The 27,384-nt window shown below is 41.3% G+C and overlaps 3 protein-coding genes across 4 annotated transcripts in view; 1 reads left to right on the top strand and 2 right to left on the bottom strand.

Moving 5' to 3' along the window:
* The window catches only part of LOC139530530 (roundabout homolog 4-like), a 29,766-nt gene extending 19,533 nt beyond the window's left edge, over nucleotides 1–10,233 (bottom strand). Inside the window, exons 1-2 of one of the 2 annotated variants that reach the window (XM_071327024.1) lie at nucleotides 9,793–10,233; nucleotides 4,125–4,454 (exon numbers count right to left, since the gene is read on the bottom strand). In XM_071327024.1, the coding sequence (XP_071183125.1) occupies nucleotides 4,125–4,454; nucleotides 9,793–9,988 (526 nt within the window). In that variant the 5' untranslated portion in view covers nucleotides 9,989–10,233. Of the gene's footprint in view, nucleotides 1–4,124; nucleotides 4,455–6,782; nucleotides 7,225–9,792 lie in introns of those variants that run through there. The other variant, XM_071327034.1, reaches the window with a different exon arrangement.
* A 4,654-nt stretch (nucleotides 10,234–14,887) lies between these two features.
* Nucleotides 14,888–22,237, bottom strand: LOC139530520 (transmembrane protein 218-like). The gene is made up of 3 exons (XM_071327013.1): nucleotides 21,514–22,237; nucleotides 20,729–20,831; nucleotides 14,888–15,512 (listed from the first exon to the last, which is right to left on the bottom strand). Exons 1-3 carry the CDS (start codon nucleotides 21,621–21,623, stop codon nucleotides 15,378–15,380), a joined length of 348 nt encoding a protein of 115 aa, XP_071183114.1. The 5' UTR covers nucleotides 21,624–22,237; the 3' UTR covers nucleotides 14,888–15,377.
* A 1,237-nt stretch (nucleotides 22,238–23,474) lies between these two features.
* Nucleotides 23,475–27,384, top strand: part of LOC139530512 (uncharacterized) — a 100,879-nt gene continuing 96,969 nt past the window's right edge. The window contains exon 1 of the mRNA XM_071327005.1: nucleotides 23,475–23,550. The gene's annotated coding sequence lies outside the window, so the exon portion shown is untranslated. The remainder of the gene's footprint in view (nucleotides 23,551–27,384) is intronic.

Genomic DNA, 27,384 nt, shown 5'->3' with positions numbered 1-27,384 from the left:
CCCCTTGACACATTTTATGCCAATTTATTAAAAACAAAATACAGAAATAGCTCATTTACATAAGTATTCACACCCCTGAGATGTCAGCATCACCTTTGGCAGTGATTACGATCAGTCTTTCTGGGTAAATCTAAGAACTTTGCACACCTCGGGCCTCATTTGACAATATTGGGAGGAACTATTCTAAAATACAACTTACGAAAGGAATTTAGAATGTTAATACGCATAGAAAATGTTTGAGTTATCAAATAATCCTATGAGTGCACACCGGTAGGAGATCACCATTGCTAAATACAAATTGTTCTCAGCCTCAGTACACGACCTTGGCTATTTGCATTTCGAAATGTCCCTAATTAACCATATATGGTCCAAATTATTCCTTTAAAGCATGTGGGGGAAATAAAATGGCGTACCATGACATACAACGCCGCAAACAAAAAAAGCTTAGAAAAAAATAATGATCCAAGAATGAAATACAGGTGTTAGTGTCAGAGATTGAGTACAATCAAAATATTATATTTGGCTTGCTCAGTTGTGGCTTGACCAGTAAAAATAGCTACAAAGAGAGGACCATTGAGCCAATTAGTTACATTAGCAATGGCAAATATACTTCAAATGAGCAGGCAACACTCATCAATAAGCCATCCATCCTCAACAGCTCCTTCCTGTAGGCGTATAGGCCAACATTGCTGTTCTGCAGAATGAACGAGTTGTGCGTACCACCTGGCCACCACATTTAGCAGCATCTTTTGCGCACCACATAACCTATCGCCTGCACATTAAGAGTGGAAGCCTTTTCTGTTGACATAGTTGAAATCGTTTTAGGATGGTGCTTTTATGGTGATGTGGGTGCGTTCTACTCCTCCATTCGTATTTGTGAATCCATTGTTGGCAAAAAAAAAAAACTCTTGACTTCAACCCGTAGTGCGATGGTGTATGAAAATTGTATGTTACAGTTTGTTTTGCTGATGATTGTATCCAAAACATTACCTCATCGAGGGTTGAGCAGTGGCGGTTCTAGCTTGTATGGCTCCCTGAGCGAACGCCCCCCCCCGCCAACAAAAAAAAGCACCGTTCTGCACTAACTAATTTTTATTCAGACATTTGGAACAGCACAAATAAATAATCATAACATTAAAAATGATATAAATATAAAAATATACGCAAAAATAAGATTCAAAAATATCCAAAAGAAGTAACAAAGACAAATAAAAACGAATTGTAGTATATAAATACAAATAAAAAAGATTATCAAATTATTACACTATTACCCTATTGCTAACAAAAACAACACAAATAAAACTAAATTGCACAAATCCTATATCACACAAATAGAATAACCTGATTATTACACTACTGCACTTCAAACAAGAAACACAAACGAAATTGCTCAACTGCCATCTAAACCCTGATCTTTCTTGCCTTGATGCAAAGTCATCAATTACATCATCATAAGAAATCTGCTCAGCAATTGCATGGTTAATACTGATGACAGCAAGGCTACTAAGGCATTCCTGTGACATGGTGGACCTCTGGTAGAATTTGATGAACTTTAGCTTTGAAAAGCGCCTCTCTGCTTGAGCTACGGTCACTGGAAGAGCAAGACAAATTCTGAGAGCAGTCCACAAATTTGGATACATTTGGACTGGTTTTATATTATTCTTAACGATTAGGCACAAACCAGAACAAAATTCAACAATATGTCTGTGAAACTATATATTCACAGTATTATGAATTAATTGTGATTTATTTGGTAGCATTTCGTGGTGTGACTGATTTTACTAATTGCATTAGTACTGTACAAAGTTAGAGGTGCACTATTTGATGGAGTCCCCTGGTCCCCTACCTCGGGCTTCCAGTGGGGAGACCTGAGGTCAACCTCCCCATCTCGTACTTCTGAGTGGGAGACCTTCCCAGGCAGTAGCCTGCCTAGCTCACAAACTAGAATCAGGGCGCCCACTCCGACAAGGTTAATTGACCCACAGTCCCACACGGTGACATGATATCATTGACGTGATGTGCAAATGAGCGATGGAAAACCGATCGCACAAATGTCACCATTACACATTTTTTGGGGAGTGCGCCCCGTGACCTGGGCGGTGCCCATGTCGCCTATACCGAAATCCGCTACTGGTTGTGAAACACTGATCGGCAAGCTCCCGCTGAAAAATGCATTTTGCCAAAGACCCGAGGGTGGATAGCACTTGGATTTGCACTGGAATGGCATGCGTTTGTCTTTTTAAAGTAGGTCTTAAATCCTCGCAAATTGGTTCATCAGATAATTTCCCAAAACCAATATGAACTTTCTGCCAAAAACAATCCCACCTGTCTCTATAAACACGCTTTCTACGAAATGCAGCGTGCCAAATCTTCAAATAGAGCGAGATCAGCCTCGTGACATTTCCCATTATCTCAGTCTTTTATAGTATTTCAACAATGGTTTCACTTTCACACGTAACTCTAATTTAACAAATGACTGTATTTTATAAGGATTATTATTGGAACAAATGCACTAATGTAGTCAAGTTATATGACTGTCAAGATATGTTTAATGAATTCACAATGGAAATACAACTATTATTACCCTCGATTTGTTTTAATGTTCAACATATATTTTCCCCATTCTACACTTGACAGGAAGTTCCCTTACACTTGGCATTGAGCATTATGCATGGTCATGGCTGTGCGTAAAGTTACTAACACTCTCAAGCAAACGTGCATATTGATAAATCTCACACTTTGCGTGGAAATGATCCCACGCATGGTTTATGCACAGATGTGCCTACACATGATTGATAAATGAGGCCCCTGGATTGTACAATATTTGCACTTTGTTCTTTTTTAAATTCTTCAAGCTCTGTCAAATTGGTTGCTGATCATTGCTAGACAGCCATTTTCAAGTCTTGCCATAGATTTTCAAGCCAATTTAAGTAAAAAAATGTAACCAGGCCACTCAGGAACATCCAATGTTGCCTTGGTAAGTAACTCCAGTGTATATTTGGCCTTGTGTTTTAGGTTATTGTCCTGCTGAAAGGTGAATTTGTCTCCCAGTGTCTGTTGGAAAGCAGACAACCAGGTTTTACTCTAGGATTTTGCCTGTGCTTAGCTCTATTCTGTTTCTTTTTATCCTAAAAAACTCCCTAGTCCTTGCTGATGACAAGCTTACCCATAACATGATGCAGCCACCACCACCTGCTTGAAAATATGAAGAGTGGTACTCAGTGATGTGTTGTGTTGGATTTGCCCCAAACATAACACATAACGCTTTGAATTCAGAACAGCGTTAATTTATTTGCCATGTCTTTTGCAGTTTTACTAGTGCCTTATTGCAAACAGAATGCATGTTTGGAATATTTGTATTTTGTACAGGCTTCTTTTCACTCTTTCATTTAGGGTAGCATTTCTGGAGTAACTACAATGTTGTTGATCCATCCTCAGTTTTCTTCTATCACAGACATTCAACTCTGTAACTGTATTAAAGTCCCCGTTGGCTCATGGTGAAATCCCTCATGGTGAAATCCAGGGAACTGAGTTAGGAAGGATGCCTGTATCTTTGTAGTGACTGGGTGTATTGATACACCATCCAAAGTGTAATTAATAACTTCACCTTGCTCTAAGCTAAGGGATATTCAATGTCTGCTATTTATTTTACACATCTACCAATAGGTGCCCCCTTCTTTGCGAGGTACTGGAAAACCTGTGTTTGAAATGTACTGCTGTGGGATACAGAGATGAGGTAGTCGTTCAAAAATCATGTTAAACACTATTATTGCACACAGAGTGAGTCCATGCAACTTATTATGTGACTTGTTAAGCAAATTGTTTACATCTGAACTTATTTAGGCTTGCCATAACAAAGGGGTTGAATACTTATTGACTCAAGATATTTCAGCTTTTCATGTTTTATTAATTTGTAAACATTTCTAAAAACATAATTCCACTTTGACATTATGGGGTATTGTGTGTAGGCCAGTGACACAAAATCTAAATTTAATCCATTTGAAATTCAGGCTGTAACACACCAAAATGTGGAAAAGGCAAGGGGTGTGAATACTTTCTGAAGGCATTGTATGACAAGATAAATGCATGTCCATCTAGTTTGAAAGACTTCCCCACAGTCTTACCTGCGATATAGAGAGAGGCATTGCGGCTGGTGGCCTTGCCTGCGCTGTTCTTTGCCACGCACGCGTACACACCCTGTGTCTGACTCCGCCTCCCAGGGACCACCCTGAGGAAGAACAGGCTGCCCCCTGACAGAACGATGGGCCGCGATTGGCTGTCCAGCTTGTCCATCTCCAGGGGCTGGCCATTGTGGAGCCACTCGATGGAGGGCTCGGGTGTGCCTTCGGCACGGCAGGAGAGGGTGGCAGGGCTGCCTACCTTGACCACCACGTCTGAGGGGTGGTGGACGATCAGCGGGGTTACCTCCACTACCTCCGCCCTCAGCCTGGAACCTGCAGGGAACAAAAACAGTGGATGGAGGAACGATGGAGAAACTAAGGTTCTGTCAAAATAGGCTATTGCATCTGTTAATTCACAGAAGCTCTGGCAATAGTTTATTACTATTACTATGCATACTATTCATTTAGCAATGAATGGGGTGAAGAGGACGAGATCGGGTGTATTCAGGCTGGTATGGCCGTAAGCCATGGAACAAGAGTTGGATAAACTATTTCAAGTTCATGTAACTCAAAAACTTTGAGGAACTAGAATAGCCATTCCATTTTAAAATGGCCCTGATATTATTACTGTGTTTATAAGAGAATACTCTAGTGAGCAAAAAGCTTACAGCATCTGATATTCCCAAGCGGTCTTCCAACCAAATAGTAACCAGTTCTGACCCTGCTTAACTTCCGAGATCAAGCATATTCAGGCTGGTCTGGCCGTAAGCCATGGAATGAGAGGTGGATAGACTATTTCAAGTCTCATGGACAGTCAAAAAACTAACTTTACATTAATATTCCTTTCCTTCTATCAGGTCCCAAGGGATGTACTGATTCATACACCCATTCTAGTAATATCACAAACAAACACAAGTCATGGATGACCTTCCATTCCTAACTCACGTAACGGGAGGCCGTGTACAATCTAATCTTGGGTCAGTGTTTTAGGCTACATACGTCAACAAGCATCTCCTTTGGGAGTCTCGCCAATGCTTTTCACGCCATAAGCAACTCCCACCTTCAAAAACAAGTTTTACTGTGTTGGAGAGCAACAATGTAGTACAGTATGACTCAAAGGCTAATGACAGATGGAGAGGTAGTGCGGAAAACATGTTTGTCCCAAAGTGGTCTCAAACAAACTCTGACTGAAGTAGTCTGAAGTGTGTGGTCCTCTTTTCAAAGTGGAACAAGGGTATACTTAAGAGTCAGTAATAGTGGGCTTTTACAGTAGAGACACCACACCCAGAGAGTGGCCCCTAGTTCAGGGTCAGCTCACACACTCAAGTAAAAGCATCCACCACAAACAAGCATAGACACCGGCTACCAACAAACAATGCCTATTCTTAGGCCAGCAGCATTGGAATTCCATTGTTCGGCCCGTGGTATTGGATGACTCCAAGTTGGAGGAAGTGGGGGGATTCTGTGGTACTTCCTGTATGGGACAGGAAGCTAAACCAGTCGCAAGGCCGTTTGCCCCCCCACCCCCCACACACTAAACAATAGAACAACATTCCTTCACGCAAACACAATCAAGAGGGCTCAAAGGGAAATCTGTCACCTGTGCACTGAGTGCGTGGCAGTGGACCCCTGCTATTATTGCCCCGGCGACAATGCCTTTATTGAGTGGCAATGTCAAAACACTATTGATGCTAAGGCTTACACTGGCGCTATGTACTATTGGATAAAAATTGGACTCTGGCCATTGAGCTGTGGTAGGCTATATTTGGTTGTGTTGATTTTGATAATGAACATTGCAACTGGAACAGCTATCTGATGGATGCTTTCATCATGTACGAGATGACATGCTTTCAAAGACTGTCAAGATTATTTTGATAGGATTTCAGATGTGTTACAATCAGCTAATCTTGCAAATGTCATTTGCAACACTAGGCTAGCCATAGGTCTACCCCTGATTGTGAGGTAAGACATTTTTGTCAGTGGCTTGCAAAGTTTATATTGTTTCAGACAAAGCTATTTCCTGAGGGAGAGCCCACACTTAAGTCATAAAATGATTTTGAAAAATGTAAAGCGGTTTCAATTAAATATTTGCATAATATGCATATTATTTACAAAACCTATAGAGTAGACTAATATTATTTTCTAAATGGTCACTTCCATAAAGATTGGAATAACAATAGTCTAGTACTGTGTCAAACAGATGGGCTGACTCGGCAGGTGCTGTAGGCTACATCAACTGTTAATTATTTACTGAACAACAAAGTGCCATTGAAAAGTAGGAAGATGATTTGAAGCAAGCAGGGGAAACAAACAAAAATCACCAACAGGAGAGAACTCTATTTGCTATGTATCACATATGGCTAAAGCCTGGTGTTAAAAAGCTTAGCCTATCAATAAACAAATGGTGCCTGATACCACTAGAAACTTATTTTGAGAATGAGCTCAATTCATTCAAATAGGCCTCACAAACCAGGCCATAATAACAGAGCCATTGGAAAAAAAAAGGGTGGAAATATAGGCAGGGGAAACTTTTATAATTAACTTTATTTACTCAAATTGCTAGCAATAGTAATAATTAAATAAACTATAAATGCATTAGCTGATATGTTTACCATAGGCCTACAGTACATTACATGTATCATATACAAATAACAGCCTCACCTGCAAGGTTTCCAAGAGCGGCGAAAACTACCAACATTCTTATAAACATCTGTTCCGTCATTTTATGTTAGGTCTCCGAAGTATGTAAACAAATCGTTATTGCATCGTTCACCTATCTGGTGCATATTACTTCACTTGAGGAGGCGCGTTTCCTGTTTTACGCACAAATCAAAGTTCCATTTGAGGAGGTTTCTTCTCCAGATTGATTAAGATTTTCCAGATAATTCCATTGGTGTTTCGTTTGCCATTCCATCACACATTGATGACCACCTTATCTAAATCCAAGAGAGCACCAATGCAATTAGCAACAGTCCCAAGTGACTGCCATGTGAACCTTTAGAAGAGGCAGGCAAAGTGGCAACAGGTCGCCGCCTAAAAAATGCGACACTCCCCCGTTTTAACTCCCTGGCTGAAAATGTGTCTTTCGTCGCATGAGGGGCTTAAGCCACCGTTCTAATCACCAACACATCATTGGGATAGTTGCAGAGGAATAAAAGCGCTGCCACACAGTCTACACAGGATATAGGCTATTGTGGGTTAATTTGAACATCGTTTCCTCAAATGCAACACTTTTTCATAGAATAATAAGATAATTTGCATTTGGGGTACGTTGAAGCCTGTTTACATATATTTCAATGTTCCCTCATTTGAAGTGCCAATTTGAGGTTATCACTTCGGGTAGTCTACAGCAATATTGATCCTCATAAGCTACTGTATATTGGTTGCCTTTATATTTGGTTGCCTGCGTCCTTTGAATGATTATGCACTGAGTGTACAAAACATTAGGAACACCTGCTCTTTCCATGGCATAGACTGACCAGGTGAATCCAGATGAAAGCTATGATCCGTTATTGATGTCGCCTGTTAAATCTACTTCAAATCAGTGTAGATGAAGGGGAGGAGACAGGTTAAAGAAGGATTTTTAAGCCTTGAGACATGGATTGTGTATGTGTGCCTTCAGAGGGTGAATGGGCAAGACAAAATATTGAAGTGCCTTTGAACAGGGTATGGTGGTAGATGCCAGACACACTGGTTTGAGTGTATCAAGAACTGCAACGTTTCTGGGTTTTCACACTCAACAGTTTCCATGTGTATCAAGAATGGTCCACCACCCAAAGGACATCCAGCCAACCTGACACAACTGTGGGAAGCATTGGCATCAACATGGGCCAGCATTCCTTTGGAACGCTTTCGACACCTTGTAGAGTCCATGAGGTTCTGAGAGCAAGAGTGGGTGCACCTGAATATTATGAAGGTGTTTCTAATGTTTTGTACACTCAGTGTAATACAGCCAAAAATGTGGAATGGTCGTCTTTTTTTGTTGAAAACAATTTGTAGCAGCAGCTCTGTCAACACTGCATGGAAAGACAGGAAATGAGGAGGCTCCCATGCTTCTAAACAATACATGGAAATGACTTAATCTTATATTTCATGAACTGGTGACATTCTACAGTTCTTGCAATCATATCTCATGGTTAATCATGGTAGAATTTAATCTAAAAATAAGAAGTTGCAGAGCAAAAAATGAGAAATGCTAAGAATTGTTTTGTAGATAGAAGCAATCACAATAACATCTGCTATCAGCCTTTTTCAACTGATTTAAATGACTTATGGAGAGGTTTGACTTGCTCTAGCCTACAGATGCATGCAGCGTAGGCCTTAAGAATAACAGATGCATTCTGATGTTTTCTTTTAGCGTTTAGAGTTTTAATTGAGACATTTTAATTGAACCAAAATGGATACATCTCTCTTTTACACCCTGCTACAAAGACACTCAGATGTCATCACCTAGTGATCCATTACAGCAGAAACAAGGAGGCACGGCTAGAGTATAGCCGTGAGGAGAAAAGAAAAACGACTTTAGGAGCTAATAGTTACTTATCCCAATTACCCCAAATCCTGTAAAAACAGGGCTCCCGGAGGGAGATGGTGAGAAGAGAAAGGGAGAACTACCAATGGTAGTCCATTCCCTCCAAACAAACACATAAATAAAGTGTTGTTTAGTGAACCGGCAATTGTTTCGGTTTAAAAAGGCCCAGTCGAGGTGACGGAAGCTTATATTGATCCAACAACTCGGGTTAGATGGCCCCGGCCAGCTTCCAGACATTTTCAAAAGGTTTAGAGATTGAAAAAGGATGGCTTGCTCTAAACACATGGCATGGAAATGATGTTGGGTTAAATATGTGCTGAAGGATGGCTTTAAAGAATTTACCCAGTAGGTATTTTATAAACATGAAGAAGTTCTAAGTCAACTGTTTGAGCCACAATTGTTCCTAAAGACAAGTTGAAAGAAGAATGCCATGGAACAAACCTATTGGCTGCAGTTAATGAGGTCTTCAACAATTTTGATGCCAATACAGGAACAAGAGTACACTCGGATGAATCTGACCCAAGTCTACTTATACTGGTTTTCTATCAATCGTCCAATACATTTTCTTTTGTGTTTTCCATCTTCAAGATGTCACGCATTGGTCCACACACTGGGACACATAATGAGTGCAATGTTTCTCATAACAGCTTGGGGCAGGCATAGCCGTCTCACTCTACAAAGAAATCATGCACTTCATATGCAAATGACAAGCTTGCATAATTCATATAGAACTGATCATTTATGTATTTCACTTTTCATAAGTAGTTAATTGGATACAAAATATGTATGGGACCAACATTCTTTAGACTTTGATTGCCAACTTGGTGATGTCATTCTGTACTATTTTTTGATACACCGACAGTCGATCAGATATACATTACCTAATCAGTAATGCATTATCAATAAGACGCCTAATTGCAGGAAAGCATTATTAATTCATGATATAGCCTAACTCCACAACTTCTATACTGCAATGAACTGCACCAAAGATGGATATAGTGGAACATGGAGAACCGACTGGGCTAATAGCATTAGCATTCCACAACACTATTGAGCTCATCAATCCTTCTTTACTATGGTACAGGTTTCCCTCAAAAGACATTTGAGCAAGGTCAGGGGGGAAGGAAGGGTGGTGCTTACCTTTTCTCCGGTGTGGCCTGTCCCTATGAGGCCGATGCTGCTGGTGCTCCAATCGATGACGGACATGCTCCTTGACCTGTGTCTTTGACCCCTCGGCCAATCCCGGCTCAGGTAGACATGTGCATTGGCATTGAAGTGACCCTTCCGCCCAGGTATAGATCCAGGTCGCCCAGAGCAGACACATTCCAACCTGCATCTTCTAGCCTCTGCGTCTTCCCTATCTGGATGACAGCTCTACGCCAAAGCTCCGTGCCTAGCGCACAATCTCTGCCCCTGGTAGAGCCCCAACAGGCACATCTCAGCTAGTCTCTCCCCAGACAACTCTTAGACCTCCCTGCGTTAAATTATTTGGAGATTGTTATAAAGAATGTTTTTTCTTTATATTCCTTGCACCCTGGCTTTTGTGCTCTCCTTCCTTCTCTCCCTCTCTCCCTCCCTCTTTCTTTTTTTGCCTCTCTCCTTGCTCTCTCACTTCTCTTTCTCTGTGCCTCTTTTTTCTTTGGGGGGGGGGGTAAAATATGTTGGGGGGGAAAACAATGATTGAAAAACAAGTTCAGGCCCCATACTGGGAGAGGAGCGCAGAGAAGGGGACCAAGGGGTCCTGTCTCCTCCAACAGCATATGTGTCATTCGTTCTGCACGGAGCAGGGGGACAGAAAACAAGGCCTGGAGGGGGAGGAGAAAGGGAAGAGAGTTTGGGGCAGGGGGAGGATACAGAGAAGCCTGTTTTACCAAAGCTAGGTCAGTTCCATTAATCAAGTGTCTACCAGCTGACTGATCAAGTCCAGCACAATACCACTTTCTCCACTCTGCAACATCAAAGGGATTGGATATGCATCACGCCTCCCCATCCATTGGTTTGTGTTCTGAGATAATTTTTTCAAGGGAGACTGACTAAAGTAGGCAGGCGGTATCTGTTACTGTGTGCCCCCCTTTTCTGCCCATAGCGCTTTAGACCAAGGATTGGACAGGGAGTGTTTCTGACCCTCTCCGAAAACTCTAAATGCATCAATGCAAGAAAGGGTAAGCCTTTGTTGGAGGATATTCATGCTTTTACAACAAGGAATATTACAATATGCCATGAAAAGCCAAATGCAAGATGGAACAAAGCTAGACATCAAGGCCGGTGCATTCTCATTTGTTGAGGTGTAGATAATTCATTTTCACTGGTGACAATTTCAATTTTCGGAGCTCACGTATCAATTATCTGGCCAGAAGAACGCCAGTTCCCTTTGATAAGAAGGGAAAGGGAAAAAAAGGGCCACAAAGGGTTATTTTTTTCACTCGCGGTCTTCCTTTAACGAGGCAACTCAAATACCCATTGCCCACCCCCCACTAGTGCAACTAGCAAGGCAAATTTGTAGCCGCCTGCTCGCACAGTAGGAGCCCTCGTACATCATCTTAGATCAGCGATCACAATCAGACAAAAGTTTTTTACAACGACCTTGTCGAAACGTTCTGGTCCGATGTTTCAACAATCACTATCCAGTCCAGCTGGTTGGAGACTAGAGGACTTGGGGGAACAGAGGTAACAGAGGTACCATGCTGGGCTAACACATCAGACCTGATCATGGGTTTTATCCCAACAACCTCTTGACAACTTTCTCTTTGTGCTCAGCAACCGCTAATGGACAATGACAGACTTGACGTTGATGTACTAAAAGTCACTATGGGGCAGGGAGATGCATACAGCAGAGGGAAAACTTCTGCTGTATGCATCTATTCAGCAGTGAGCAGTACACATTACGATACATAGCTAACCAAACTGTAAACCTCATAAAACCACCCTGATTTTCATATCTGATTGGCTACATCATCTTTCCAATGTGAATTCAGCTCCGAAGTCTAATTATTGAGTTCAATGAGCTATCACTATTCCATTTCAGGAACATGTCTGTGCCAAGTCAATAGCACAAACACCTCTTGCATCGTTAACCCTTTCTTCAACACTTCATTGAGCTATTCCATTGAAAATCACTCTGAATCCAATTGATACAAAGAGCAAGACCAACAGGTGTGTCCTGTCCTCCCTGTGTATGAACTGACCAGACCACCAAACACACACAGATCTTTCCTTTGGACCACAGTGACCATCTACCACAGACAACCCATCTCTCACTCCGTCATTACGACCACAGTCTTTTTAAAGCCTGACACCATAACCCCTTCCCCGGGAGGTGGCCCATGTTCGGACACCTCTCCCCACAATCACAGAGGGATCCCCGAAGAGCCACGCTTTGCCCCGTGATGGGCCGTCGGGTCTGAGCTGACAGGAGGCCATTGGAGAGCACTCTGACCTCTAAATTGGGCCTTCATCTTCACCCAGGGAGGAGGTAATCCCCTCCTGAGAGAGGGCTAAGAGGAAAGAGGCGACGCCGGCTCCTGGGACTCTGGATTTGTCCTAGAGTGTGTGGGGCACTGACAGCACCCTCTGGCCTCGCACAAAGGGCGTAATGGAGCGAGACCGGGGCGGCAGTGAGAAAATCCACAGTCCTCTGCCCCAAAAATACATCGGCAGTTGCCAGGGCAACACTGCACCAAGCAAATTTCTACCCCCCAAAACAACTAATTTCCCAGCTATGGTGAAGCAGCCAGCCAAGCCAGGGTAGTGAGGGGACTCACTGGAGGTTTGGATGTTCCCAGTTCCACTCGTTGGACAGGGAGCCTTAATCAAATTCAGGCTTTGAGGGATTTAGAAGCAGCTCACCCATTTTTGGTGGGCTTTTCCCCTGTATAAGCCCTCAACAAAAATATGTATAGTTTTGAAACCTATAACAAATTGGGAACGGAGGCCTGCTGAAAACTTGCCAGCCGAGTGGATCAAAGATCCATCGTCAATACCGGCAGTGCTAAACCATTGGCTCTTGTCTCCTGTCAAACAGCATGGAAGGGATGCTCTAACCATGGGTCAGGGTGTTGGAGCACTGATAGAGGATCTTCAGGGTTAGCTTGGATGAGAGGGGAAAGGCTTGATGACACTGGCCATATTACACCAGGAACGGAGGATGAAGGATAGGGTGCGGGGGGCAAGGCAGGAGTTCTGCTTCAATGCATCTCAAAACAGGCTCTAGTGAGGAGGAGCACACTCCCCTTCCCCTCCTTTTCCCCCTCCCCTGCTTCAAAACCAAGCACCACTCCCACATCCTAGGCTTTGCACACCTCTTTGCCCCCACATCTCTCTCTCCCTCTCTTTTTCTCTCTCTCCAGTCCCCCCACCCATCTCTTTGTATGTCCAGCTGGCTGCTCCACAAAGGCTCTGGATCGAGGTTCCAAAAGAGCTTCAAACCCCCAGACGCTTTGTTCTGCCCATTTTCCCACTCCCCAGAGAGGGAGTTTGGTAACAAAAATGATAATAAAAAAAGGGATAAAGCAAAAGAAAGAGTGAGAAAGAGTTGGATCGGCTGGAGCAAAGAACTTTGGGCGTGCGTCTTGCGCAGGCCCTAAACTGTCAGATTTGGAGCCTGAGGCAGCTGAAAGATGTGGTAATCGGTGGCATCTGCTGCATGGCGACTGTTGTTGCAGGAAAAACATTTCAAAAAGGTACATTTCAACGACAACCCCCACATATTTGCAAAGTAATTAGTCTCTGATAACATTTCAATGCATAGGCCACATTCGTTTTCGCCACCTCCCAGGTAAATCCTATCCAACAAGTGTCACTACGCTTCAAAACATTCTACCACTCTATGGCGAAGATCATGTTTCATGGTAATCACATGCTCTATTACAGGCAAGGAAGCCCCCCCCCCCCCCACCTATACCCCTTGTGTTGAATGATCTCAGATCCATCCCATGCCAGGCTGCACCACCCATTTCCAAGACTGTGTGAGAGGGACCTGTGGTGGTGGATGGGCCTGACCGTGTAGAAAAGGCCAGTGTGTGGAGATGTGGGCCGGAACTAATAGGATTGGTTTTGATTCATTAGATTCTCTTTCATCATCCTGGTTGGAATTTCACTGCACGTCCCGTCGGGCTTTGCACTTTAAATAGGGGGCTGCAAGGAGCCAAGAGAGGGGCTGAGCAGTGGAAATTGAGCCCCTAGATTGCAAAAAGCATCATACTCTGTGGAATCATTGGTGATACTATCCTAACCACGCCACTGTGCAACAGAATGGTATGATTAGAGATAAATGATTGATGACATAAAGGAGAGCAGACATCCATCTTATAGGTTACTTACTATCCTCTAAGGGGCAAAAGGAAACCTGTTTGTTTCATGGTACTATGTTACCAATAATGTACCCCTGCTGTACCCCTACTGCTTGTGACTGGATTCCTTTTAGAATAGATTTTTTGTGTGTGATGTCTTTCACGATATTTCTACAGGCCTGGCCTCCCAGTATCACAAGTTTCCCTATATGAGTAATATAGGGAAACTTGATATACCGTATGATTACAGTTTGTTGTCCTGGAGATTACATCTCATTTTAGGATTAGTGAAGATGCGTGTGAACGCTACACAATGCACACTTCTGATGAGCATTTATGCAATTTTATCTGAGAGTTGAAATTACAAAATAACTTAAAAACAATAGCGCCCATTGTTCAAGGAAAGAAATGCTGCATTAAGTTTTTTGTGGGACAACAGCAAAACCAGAATTTGTGCTTTCCCACTTAGTTTTATTGTTTGGGGGTATGAGACCGAGAAAGACGGCATCAGTCAGTTGAAAAATTTACATTTCAATGTAGTCGAGTGCAGATCCAATCTATCTGGTTTAAATGCCGGCAAATGTGACAGAACACAAGATGCATCTGGAGTTAATGAACACAATCACTCCATTTAACTATGTGAGAGGGCTACTACTTCACATCATAGTATGTCACAGCATTGCTACTGACAGTTCTCTCTTCATTCAATTTACTTGACTGACTTGAGAGGCTTCATGAATCAGACAGCTATGAGAAGTGTAATCAAAGAAGATATCTTAATTAACCAAACTCACTCAAAAAGCCACCTGGCTGCATCTGAACGTAGACAAACAGCGCTATGCATATTCTTAACAGGGCCTGCTACAGCAGGACTAGGCCTGAGTTCTTTAGTGGCATTTTGATGCTGGATGATTTTGCTAGAAGGAATTTGTTTTCAGTAGGCGGGATAACCAACAATGAAATGTTTAATTAAGTTGTCTCATAAAATATTTGTATTGTAAAAAAAAAGAATACAAGTTCAGTAAAAAAAAAAGGAATGTCAAAAATATACATACAGTTAAATTACAGCTATCAGTCTTATCCTCTGAACTTCAGAGGCCCAAGAGATAAATCCATTCCATTAATGCAACTGCTACCCCACCACTACAATTCAAACTAATAGCTATCCATATACAAAACATCAAAACATATAATCTATGTTAGGGTGAGATACCAGGCAACATTTTAGCCTATCTTTAATGTTGTTTGGCCCAAAACAAACACAACAGTTGACCGCAGAGAAAACATTGGCCCTGCCTGTGTTTTGGTTCAGGTGCCAACCTGTCCGGTGCTCCATTTAACTAGGGCCCCTCTTAGTTGGCCTTTTCTCATCTCCAGTGCTGCACATACGGCCCTGGCCACCAGTCTAACGGGTCAACTTGGCCTGGCCGCTCCGCTCTAATGGGTTCTCAAGGGCTTGGCATAGACGGCTTGCAGGAAATGCAGTGGCAGCAGGCCAAACAGAGCAACCAGGAAGCCCACACTGGCCACTGACAACAGGACGTATCGGCCGATGAAGAAAGTGTCCACGATCTGCGGGAGTAGAGAGATAGGGTTGTTATGTTCATACAGTTATCAGTTCATTGGTTGACCAAATATACTGAACAAAAATATAAAACGCAACATGCAACAATTTCAAAGATTTTACTGAGTTACAGTTCATATAAGGAAATCAGTCAATTGAAATAAATAAATGAGACCCTAAACTATGGATTTCACGACTGGGCAGGGGCACAGCCATGGGTGGGCCTGGGAGGGCATAGGCCCACCCACTTGGGAGCCAGGCCGACCCACTGGGGAGCCAGGCCCAACCAATCAGAATGAGTTATTCACTACAAAAGGGCTTTATTACAGACAAAGCCAAACTAACAGTACTCTTCTCATATTATGAGCCACCCCCTCAACACTTTACATGTTGCCTTTATATTTTGGTTCAGTGTAGATCCAAGTCCAAATGGATGATGAATGAGTTAGTTAGGATAGATGATGGTCTGTGTATATCCGATAAATGTGTAACTTGTGTTTTAATTATCCTAATTCCTCTTTCTTCCAACAGATGTCACAAGTGAGCCACTGTAATCAGTGCTGGAGGGAAATGGGAAGGAAAGGCAGGCTTCTCTCCTCACACTTACTTCACTAGAAGCCAAATGTTTATAAGCCAAATGTTAACATGGACTTTGGTAAATGTGTTACAGTGTCTGACTTGACTTAGTAGATCATGACCCATGTTGCTCTATAAATGCACACGTTTCAGGCAGTTACTATATTGTACTCAAGCAAACATGGCCTCATTCAATAAATGGACATGATAGGGCAAGAGACTTGTTAATAATGATGTGAGTAATAACAAGCCTTATTTTAAAAGATAATGATCACTCTCAATGTATACAATATGATCACGTGTTGCATCATCCACGTGAAATGGCTCAAAAAACTAAACACTTTGGTAAGTTGAAACAATCGCAAAAATACAAATGATTCAAATCACACAAAAAAAAGTTTGAATGCATTATGACCAACCTTCCTCAAAGAGACACTAACTAGGCTTAATATGATTCATTTAATATAATACATGATTCACTAAATCACAGAAGAGTCAATAGTACTGTGTTCCATCATCTTGGTCAATACAATTCCCAGCCAGTGTGTTAACTGGCGGTCCCTATGACTTAGATACAAGGTTACACTTGGACAGTTGTTGGTTATACTGCGTTGCCTGTTGGAACAAAACAGAAGGACCTGGGGGAGGAGTGGAAGAGATGACTAACCAAGAGACCCAACTCCCTGAAGACCTGCTCCACCGTACAGATGCCAAATATTACGAGGCGGCAACAACCTACTGCTGACTAAAGATAGGATACTGGGGCCTTGGTGGGAGCTTCGGGGCAGGGGTGGAGGGGCATTGTCTCTGGCGGATGCAGTGTTCTCTCATTTAACGCATCTAATTTTCTAATTTGCCAATTAGCCAGCAAGCGGAGCCCAGAGCTGGGGCCCATGTTTTATTAATGTGGCATCGAGCCGTTCGGTACGGAGGCCCTGTCTGGGGCCGGCCTAATTGGCGCTGTGATATTTTGTTTTTGTTTAACAGCAAGAGGTTAGCCGTTTCTTACACACACACAGACACATGCATACACAGTCACACATTATCGTGGTCGGTCACACACACACTCTCTTAGTAACACACACACAGTAGCTAGTTATTCAGAGGTAAGTCACATGTAATTTAATAGGATCTCTGTGGTAAGGAATAACTGGTTGAGCCTCTTCTATAAGACCACCTTCTAAAAGCAAATTGCATGTGTAATAGGTCTGCCCTTGTGTGTTTCAATAGGCTTAGGCTACATCATACCGAACTGTATGGTTTTTGATGTAATGATAGTTTAGTACACCAGTTGTAGACTATTGACACAACTAATTACAATGTGCAATCAGCCGAATTAAAACTATTTTAGCTACGCTTGTTTATTTTTATTTGAATATGGCCTAGAAATTATGCACCCCACCGGTCATCTTTTAAATCAATAAAAATATGTTTTTGTTTTACACATTCCTAAGATTTGAAACTCATCTAAAAGTTAATTAATATTTCACTACATAAACCCAAATACATTAACACTTTTCTGTGGAAAAATAGATTTTTAAAGTATCATGACAGAACAGCAAATAGTGAATTTATTCACATAAAAAACAGAATGCATAATGAATGCATCGTCGAAAATAGATTGCCTGAATCATCGGGTCTGTGTGTCAGCTGATCTTGCACATTGGCCTAAACTAACAGGAAAACAGGCACAGAACCATGTTGCGGCCCAAATGGCACCCTATTACCTATATAGTGCAGTACTTTTGACCAGAGCCTTATCAAAAGTAGTCCACTAAATAGGGAATAGGGTGTCATTTGAGACTAGGTTGCAAATTTCAATAAATTCCCTTGTATTTCCGAAATCCCGGTTGGAGGTGTTCTGGAATAGTGAGGGAATAAGCAGGAAATCCGGAGTCATCCAACCAGGGTTTCTGGAAAACCAGGGAATTTATGGAAAGTTCCCGTAATTTGGCAACCCTATGAGACACAGCCCATGCCTCTTTGTACTTCTGGTTTTCCCATGCACAGACAGCGCAGCAGGAAAGGCAAGCGCTGTAGTCTGTCTGTGCTGCGCTGCCTTTGGGGAAAGATAAACCAGACCAGGTCTTTATGACAAACACACCGCCACATGTTCTGACTGCAGCTCTGCAGCCAGGGCCAACAGGCCACTCTGCTAGGCCTACATAATGTACATGGGCCACAAAACAAAACAAAAGCCACCATGACAAAAAAAATGGGTTGTAGTTTACTTGTTTGGGACAAATCCCTCTGTTGTTCAGGGGAATCATTTGATGAGCGCAATACGCTATTCATATTCCATAGATGGGTTAGCTAATAATGACACGAATATTATGCGCATGATTCAATGGGGCAGTTGTCTGTAGCTGTGCTCGAATACTCATACTAACCATACTATTTGTGACGTGAATTGAGTATATAGTATGCTTATTGGTCATAGTATGGATATAGTTAGTATACCAAAAGTTACCGGATGAGGTACTAAATTCGCCAAAATATGAAGTATACACACAAAGGACACTATTTCCGTACCTTAGGGCCCATAATGCAATTCTTCAGGAAATGTGCGTGGCTTCACATCGTTTTCAGATTTGAAGAACATGGTGGAAAATATGCAGCCGAAGTACAACGAGAGCAGATACAAATTAATTGCATTAACTAATTATAACAAATGTTAAGAAAATGTTGAGCAATGTAATAAAGTAATGACTTTTCAAATAAGTTACATTACATGTTGGCTGACAATTTGTTAGCTACTCTGTCCTTACGACCCACATAGCATATCATTACAGCAGTAAGTACCTGTATGTTCGTTGGCTACTTATACATCAAACTTGCCAGTATTCTAACTATAGGCTATCTAACTACCCAACGTTTATTGACTTGATTATTCCCGTCCTTCTTTGCTTAACTAAATGGTATAGTCGTTGTGCGTTCTCAATGGACATTCGGGTGCTTTCGTAAATTCGCTCTGGCTATCTACTCCGATTTCAGAGCACTCTCGTCTGAGTGTATTAGAGCCCAGAATAATGAATTTACGAGCGCTCAACACCCGTTGAATACGGCCAGTGTCAGTAAACGTTGGCAAAAAAGCATATTTAAATTGTTGCCAGCAGCACAGTTAGTCACCAACGCTTTGGAAAAAATAAAAACAGCCTACCCAGCTCTGCTAGGGCGAGTAAAATGATCAGTGTTGTCTCATTTGTGTCTGGAAGTAGCTAGCAAGCTACCCAACGTTAGCTTGGGTCCTTGACTGCGGTTGTAAATTCAGAATGCTCAAATCAACTCTACCTCTCGGCCCAAACGTCCAGTGTGCGCCCCGAGAGTGAAACACTCTGAATTTACAAAACGGACAATCTGACAACGCTCTGAATTTACGAGCGCACTCCACATTGAACACACCCAAAGTTGTAAAATGTCTAACTAGTCATTTGTTATGCTAACTAGTTAGCAAGAGATTGTATAGCAACAGCATCAACTTGTTGTCTTGAAGAGTAAGCTAATTTGCGTTGACTCTAGTATTCTATTTGCACATGTGCATTTACGGGGCACCACCAACAACAAAAAAATAGCCCAGCATCACACAGTTCTTCTCCCTAAATTCTCTTTCAAGCTCTCGTTAGGCCTACAGAAATAGATGCCTATAAAAATGTATCCAGCTGATGGGATACACACGCAACATTCCTTGCAAAATGACAACAGTTTTATCACAAATTCAAAATGGACTGATATGTGTTCCAACAAGCTGCAGTTTTGGAACGATTGTGTCCCGTCTATTTTCGCTTTGGCTAATTTGTGAACCGCTAGTGCCGTTTAGAATTGTTTAGCCTAAACTATAACCCCACTAAACATAGACAAGTTCCAAAAATGAAACTACGCAAAAATATTAGTTTGATAAACACAAAGAGCATATTTATCAGAATCATTAAACCTAGACCTATTCAAACAGATGTCGTGATTGTACTTCATCACCACGCAGTGTTCAATGTGAAATTGTTCATCCATTTAGAAAACTCCAAAGAACAGGCAGAATAAACTAAATCGAACATCGGAATATCAAAAATACAGATTTTGTTTTGTAACCCTGAAAAAAATGTGTCTTTCAACTCGCCTAATAGAGCCCCGTTTCAAATGATCACTGAGAATAACTGTTCCAGACGTGAGATGCTCATCACTTCGCAGTGGCAACTTTTTTCATTTGGAAAAATATAATATTTTATTCTGTTATATCACATCTTTTTTTTACTATAAAATAGGTGTCTAGACTGTGATAAGGGCTCGGGAAATAAGAGTGTCTTGTCTGCTAAATTAATTAGGATTTGTTATCTATAATGGTTATAACAAATTAGCCATTGTCGCGCACTGTTGGCATAGGCCTATAGATAAATGCACACATATTTCTTTCCAGTGCGGGCCTTGTGTTCTAAAAATATATGGGTTTTTTCAGTCGAGTACTCAAGTAAAAATCTGAAATGCCCATCCCTAGTTGAGTATCAATATTAGAAAACACATGACACCAGTGGCTCCCACTTCTACAGAGAACCTTTGACACCCAAGAGCCTTCTGCAGCTGGCTGCCTCTACGCTGGAGTACACTTGCGCGTGCGTGTGTGTGTGCATTACAATTGTATTACAGTTATATTACTTACCTCGATGTCTTTGAATGGTGACGGAGTCTCTGAGCTGCGGGGGAAGAACACCAGGATAAGAGTGGCAATGAAGGCCAGCAGGAAGACAGGGATGACGCCTAGCCTGTTAAAAAAAATACAAATATCATTAATATCATATGGGGTCAAATTGTATTCTTCAAATATTTCGACGGTAATCACTTTTGATTGTGTGTTCTTTAGGACTAATGCAAATTAGGCCAAGGTCATTGCAATCAACATCAATCAGCCCAATCAAATATGTATAACCAGTAAACTAACCCCGTTTTACACGTTTTAGTGAATCAATTCATTTTCTCAGAGTAAAATCTTGACATAACCATTTCAGTAGCAGTCAGAAACATGTGACCTAGCCAGTAACAGTGCAAATAGCAGGCTGGTCTAAAGTCGAATGACAGTAGACCGTTAAACGGCCCTGGGCTAGCCTAAGTGCAATAGCCATACACCTGTATAAAACATGTAGGGCCTAACTATTTGATATAATCTCTGAAATACATTATAATCCCTCTGAAATACATGATAATGTACAGTATAATCCACAAAAGTGTAGGCCAGGGTTTTGATGTGGAACAGCCAGTACAGCATACACCTATGATCCTGTGATTTCACCTCTTGGCATGGCGGTTGTAGAAGCAGGCTATTCGGGGCAATGCAAATGTACAGTGTGGCATCATGTCTGCACAAGATAATGTGTAAAAACTGTGTTTAGGTAGCCTATTTAGCTAGGCCTGCATGTGTGTATGTATTCACAACTACCGGTAACTTACTTAGCTGGTCCAGTAGCTCTCAAAAGGATCATCCCGAGCACGAGAGCCACAATCCAGATAAGAGCAATGAGGAAAACCCCAGTGCCCACGCCCATTACCGTGCCAGCCATTCTTCACCAAAGGGTTAACCTAGCTAGCTGCTCACAGTCATCTTGAGGAGATTCAAGTGAGCTAGTTAGCTGCTCACAGTCACGTCTTGAGGAGATTCAAGTGAGCTAGCTAACTAACGTAGCTATATGCGTTAGCTAGTGCTGTTGTTCAGCTCAAGCAAAGCTATTTGCGTTAAATTGAGTTTCTGCAAAACAAGTTGCACCCTAGAATGCGAATTGCATCGTTTAGAACTCTAGACGTCGCATTTTGCACCCGCTGATGACAGTAAAGTTAGCTACCTAGCTAGCTAAATAGCTAGCTCGTACACTCAACACAACATCCAGGCCTGTGAGCGCGTGCTGATTCAATAACTTGCTTTCCAAATAACTCAAAGTTTGAGACCGCTCGTGATAACCCACAACACCAAAAAATGGATTTCTGAACGGAAACAGAACTTGCACGAAATCACTTCTGTACTATCACCTGCGTGCAAACTGTATAACAACTACAAGCTGGATCCATTGGTTGCAAATAAACCTCAATTTCATAGGATAGACCATAAGCAGCCTTACAAAGTGGTTGTTACTAATACCGAATAGAGTGCTGGGAAGTGTAGTTTATTCCAAGAAGAAGCAGCATCTGAAATTGTGTACGCTCTCTTGTTTGCCATAAACAACAAACAATGATGCTTTAACTTTGAATGTTTAACCACAATAAATCCAACTAACGTGATGATGATTTTATCAGTGGGCAACTAGATGATTTTATCAATGGGCAACTAGAATGCTTTTCAGACGTTTTCCCAGTCACTGATCTTACAACTAATAAGTCCTTTCAAAAAAAATATTTTACCGTTATTTAACTAGGCAAGTCAGTTAAAAACACATTCTTATTTACAATGACGGCCTAGGAACAGTGCCTTGTTCAAGGGCAGAACGACAGATTTTTACCTTGTCAGCTCGCGGATTCGATCTAGCAACCATTCAGTTACTGACTCAAGCCGCCTTTTGCCACTGTTACATTGGGATAATAGATCTTTGTGAATAATTTTATAAATAAAGCACTTTTTTCACTGGTGTGTTATCATTGCAGCGGTGGAAAAAGTATCCAATTGTCACACTAAGATGCCTTAATAGAAAATGAAGTAAAAAGTAAACGTGAAAGGCACCCAGTAAAAGACTACTTGAGTAAAAGTTTTAAACATACATAACTATCAAAAGTAAATGTATAGTTCATTTAAAATTCCTTATATTAAGTAAACCAGACAGTACTTTTTTAAATGATTAGCCAGCGGCACACTCCAACACCCAGACATTATTTATACTAACGAATAATTTGTGTTTCGTGAGTCCGCCAGATCATCGGCAGTAGAGATGATGACCAGGGATGTTCTTGATAGGTATCCTGCTAAGCATTAAAAATGTAACGGGTAGTTTTGGGTGCCAGGGAAAATGTATGGAGTAAAAAGTACATTATTTTCTTTAGGAATGTAGTGAAGTAAAAGTAAACATTAACTTTATATAAATAATAAAGTAAAGTACAGATACCCCCCAAAACGACTTAAGTAAGTATTTTTACTTAAGTACTTTACACCACTGCATCATTGGGAAGTGACAGAATGTATCCATCCTCATACTGGATAACTGGAATGTCTGCTAATGTTTCAAATGAATGTAGCATATCAGTTGCTTGTCTGACGGTAATTTTTAATATGAGCCGACAGGGGGCCGGCAGACTCCACGATTTGAATAGATGCGCATTGCTGGGGTTTGTGTGGTAATACTGGAGGGAGAGTAGTGGAGGTGATGGGAGGGGGGATACGAGGAGCCGGTGGGGTGGTGTGTGGGGGGGTGGGAGGGGTCTTACATGGCAGACGTCACAGTTTGTGCAAGGGAGTATAGGCTGTGTTGTCAGCCTAGTGTCAGTCTGATGAAGATTGGCATTCAGGTAAGCTGTCATTCATTTTCAATGTCAGAGCATGGAGCAGGCTAACACTCCAGCGTCTTTTTTCCCCCCTCGCCCTCATTACAAAAGGCAGCACATTATTCATACAGACAGGGCCATGCTAGGGAGAGAGAGCGGGAGAGAGATAGACAGGGAGAGAGGGGAGGAGGGAGAACGTGTGTGAAAGGGAGGGAGGAGAGGAAAAGAAAGAAACAGAGAAGAGAGATACATTTTTGTACTGGATGGGAAGACTGGATGTTTTTTTCTTGATGCAGCGTATGGATTAATAAAATATGTTGGTTATGTTTCTGATAATGGCATTTAGAGCACGTTTTGCGAGGTGTTTGCGAGGTGTTTGTAAGGGATATGGAGAATAGAACAATGTTTTGGTTGGAGAAAATAATCGAAGGACTGCACAAGACAATTTTAGACACTGCGCACGTGAACGCGCTTTCCACGCGTGACAATGTATCATGCTTATTGAATAATGATTTATTAATAAGTTATTATGCATTTATATATTTGTTTGTTTAATTAATTGTATTTGCAAATATGTTTTGACTGACATAGCCTATATGATAGGCCTTTTTCATGTATATGGATTTGTATATTCTTCATTGATTTTGCAGTATATTCTTCATTGATTTTGCACCTGGATGATTGTCTTGAAATTGCATTGTATCCGGTCTTATCCTTCTCATAAGCGTTTTGTTATTGATGGGCTATAGGTAGAACTAATGTGTCCTCTTGTTTAAGGCAAACAAACGCTTTGCTGTCAGACTACGTTAGGTAAAGTAAGTAATGGTCTACGACTAACTTTAGGTTATACTGTGATGTTTTGCACCACTTACAGGCTATCCAAAATCCACTGTAAATAACTGCTAATGTATGTGAAAGAAATATAAGTGTAAGAAAGGATGTCAACAAAATGGTTTATGTGTGTCAAATGGGCTACATTAAAATTATATTTCAGTGAAGACCATTGGGGTACATTATTTTGCGTTTATGGCACACATGGTGGTTAAGCTTTATCCTACTGGGCACAGACATCACTTCAATGTCTATTCCATGTTGTTTCAACATAATTTCATTGAAATGAAGTGGAAGCAACGTTGATTAAACCAGTGTGTGCCCAGTGGGATGCTAGTCAGTCTTTGTAGCCTAATCATTCGTAATTTATCTAAAATACAAATGCCATAGTTAAGCAGGTAAACTGGTAATGATTTGTCAGTCAAATCCTGTAATAGCCTGAGCATGGCAAAACGTTTTTAAAGGTCCAGTGCAATAAAAAAAATGTTTTCCCGTGTTTTCTATACCCGTGTTTTCTATATATGTTTCCACACTATGAGGTTGGAATAGTACTGTGCCCTTTTAATGTAAGAGCTGTTTGAAAAGATGGCCAGAAATTTCAGCCTGTTTTGGTGGGACGGAATTTTGGCCTGCCTGGTGACATCAGCATGCTGTAAAGTTAATAGACCAATAAGAAAGAGAGTTGCAAACCTCTCTGCCAATAACAGCAAGTTTTCAGTTTCCCCCTCCCAAATCAGACAACTTCCAGACAGTCTTAGCAAAATTCTTGCTCGAGAAATTGCTCTTTGCTAAGAAGCTATTTTTGTTTATTTTTTACTATTTTAATTGAAAACAATCACAGTAAGGTACTTCATTGTTACCGAGAACATTTTTGATATTGAGATAAAAACGACTGCATTGGACCTTTTAGATTTTATCTGATTGGATTTGATTATACTTTAAAAAATGAATTGTCCTATAAGTGTTTTGGTTTGCATTAATCTGAAATTGCATAATATAATATACTGTAATATACATGTCATTGCCCTTGTCAGCATGTAATCCATGTCTATCAAAAATAGATTCAGTTTGGCACTTTATTATTTCTATCTTTTTAAATAGGGATACAGAAGGTGATTTGTCTAAAGTGAATGGCTTGTGGCTGTCAGCATCACAGTGACTCCAATGTTTGTTTTTCAATCCTGAGGCATACCATGCAAGACCTCTCCAGACTGAACATTGGCTCTCTTTGTGTGGCACGATTCATTGCCCAGTCGCTACTTTCTATTTTAGATTACTTGTTTATTCCAGAATTGGGCTTTTAGTGGGCTAGGCATTTGACAAGAACACACTCAAAGTTTTTCCACATAATTTGGAACTCACTTCAGTCATGTATCCTATATTTATTGCCATGTAGACTATAAAGAGTTAAGCTTTTTTGTCTTTCCCTCATGAAATTTCAATGTATAAAAAGGCATAGGGATTTCTGATTCACTATCATGTCATGCCATATTAATGAGTTCAATATGTATCCATTTGCAATGTTTGGACATCTATTATTATTTTATTTAGTCAAAGTAGTTGAGGCATTCTTTTTGTAAAACCCTGCATCTGATATCAACAATTTGTTTTGTTTTGTCTTTTTTTCAGAGTTTGGTTTACAGGTACAAAAAATACAATCAACAAAATGTATACAAAGATAACCCCAACCCATCCCCCCCTCAGTCGCCATCCACCCGCCGTATCCTCCTCCCACCCCTTTGCATCCAACCCAGCAGCCCCCCCCCACACCTGAAGAAAGCATACCTCCCGCCCCTTCCCATCCCATCCTGCAACTGATGTTGCCATCAGTCCCCCTCCCAACTATCCATCAACTGAGCCCCCCTCCGCTCCCCCCAATCCCCACCCCCACCCCCCCCAGAACGATTACATTTTATTCATGTATATATAAACAAAACTGATATATACATATTCAATGTATTACCACAAAAGTGATGATATAAACTCAATTTGAAGGAACTTATTCCATACAACCTTTCAAATTCTGATTAGAAAAATCTGAATCTGCATCTTATTTTTTAAGTGGTGTTAGAAATTAATTAATGTACATGCCAAGTAATTGTAGACATGGCACATATAATATATGTACTGTAAAGATAACTGCCAAAATAATGGAAACACTTGAATAAATAAGGGATACAAAGTATATTTTAAGCAGGTGCTTCCATACAGGTGTGATTCCTGAGTTAATGAAGCAATTAACATCCCATCGTGCTTAGGGTCATGTATAAAAATGCTGGGCAGGCCGTTATTTTGGCTACCATGGGTATGCCACCATAGGAGGACAATGCCCCCATCCACAGGGCATGATTGGCAACTGAATGGTTTGATGAGCATGATGTAAACCATATGCCATTGAGATCAGTGACCAGATCTCAACCCAATTTAACACTTATGGGAGATTCTGGAGACAGCGTTTACCACCACCGTCAACAAAACACCAAATTATGGAATTTCTCATGGAAGAAAGGTGTTGCATCCCTCCAATAGAGTTACAGACACATTGAAGCTGTTCACACACACACAATTTAGATGCTCCAAAGCCCTGCTGGGATCCTAATTGATGATTTGTGTCATGGGACAAGCAGCCCAGGGGCAAAACTGCAGATACCGAACACCCATACATTATTTGCATATTCCCATTCCCCAGTTTATGGGTAAATTACATTATTAGGTGCGATGCTGTGCTCTCCTGCAGCTTTTAGAGGATAATCACTAATAAAGTGATTCTGTTGCACTAAATGAATGAAATAAACAGAGCAAGAACAGCATCTGTTATTAACCAATTTGTGCATTTATGTATGGCCATAAAGCGTTTGAGAAAATTGAAGCGATATGCAAATGGCTGCTCTTTCCTTGCCGTAGCGCCTAATACCACCTCCTTCATATTGCCAAAGTAACAAATACATAATTTTCTCTGTGAATATCATCAATGTATTTCAGGTCTCGTTCTAATAGTCCCAGGGCCGGCTCTACTCTTTTGGGGGC

This window comes from Salvelinus alpinus, chromosome 1 (genome assembly GCF_045679555.1).
Source record: "Salvelinus alpinus chromosome 1, SLU_Salpinus.1, whole genome shotgun sequence".
NCBI lineage: Eukaryota > Metazoa > Chordata > Actinopteri > Salmoniformes > Salmonidae > Salvelinus > Salvelinus alpinus.
Note: the sequence above shows the minus strand (reverse complement) of the source record. Positions and strands in the feature narration are given on the sequence as shown.

What these genes read in the sequence shown, in the direction of transcription:
- LOC139530520 (XM_071327013.1), bottom strand. Translation starts at nt 21,623, where the DNA reads ATGGCTGGCACGGTAATGGGCGTGGGCACTGGGGTTTTCCTCATTGCT. An exon ending in AGAGCTACTGGACCAGCTAA is followed by an intron (nt 20,832 to 21,513) that starts GTAAGTTACCGG and finishes TTTTTTTAACAG; the next exon opens with GCTAGGCGTCATCCCTGTCT. An exon ending in CACCATTCAAAGACATCGAG is followed by an intron (nt 15,513 to 20,728) that starts GTAAGTAATATA and finishes CTACTCCCGCAG; the next exon opens with ATCGTGGACACTTTCTTCAT.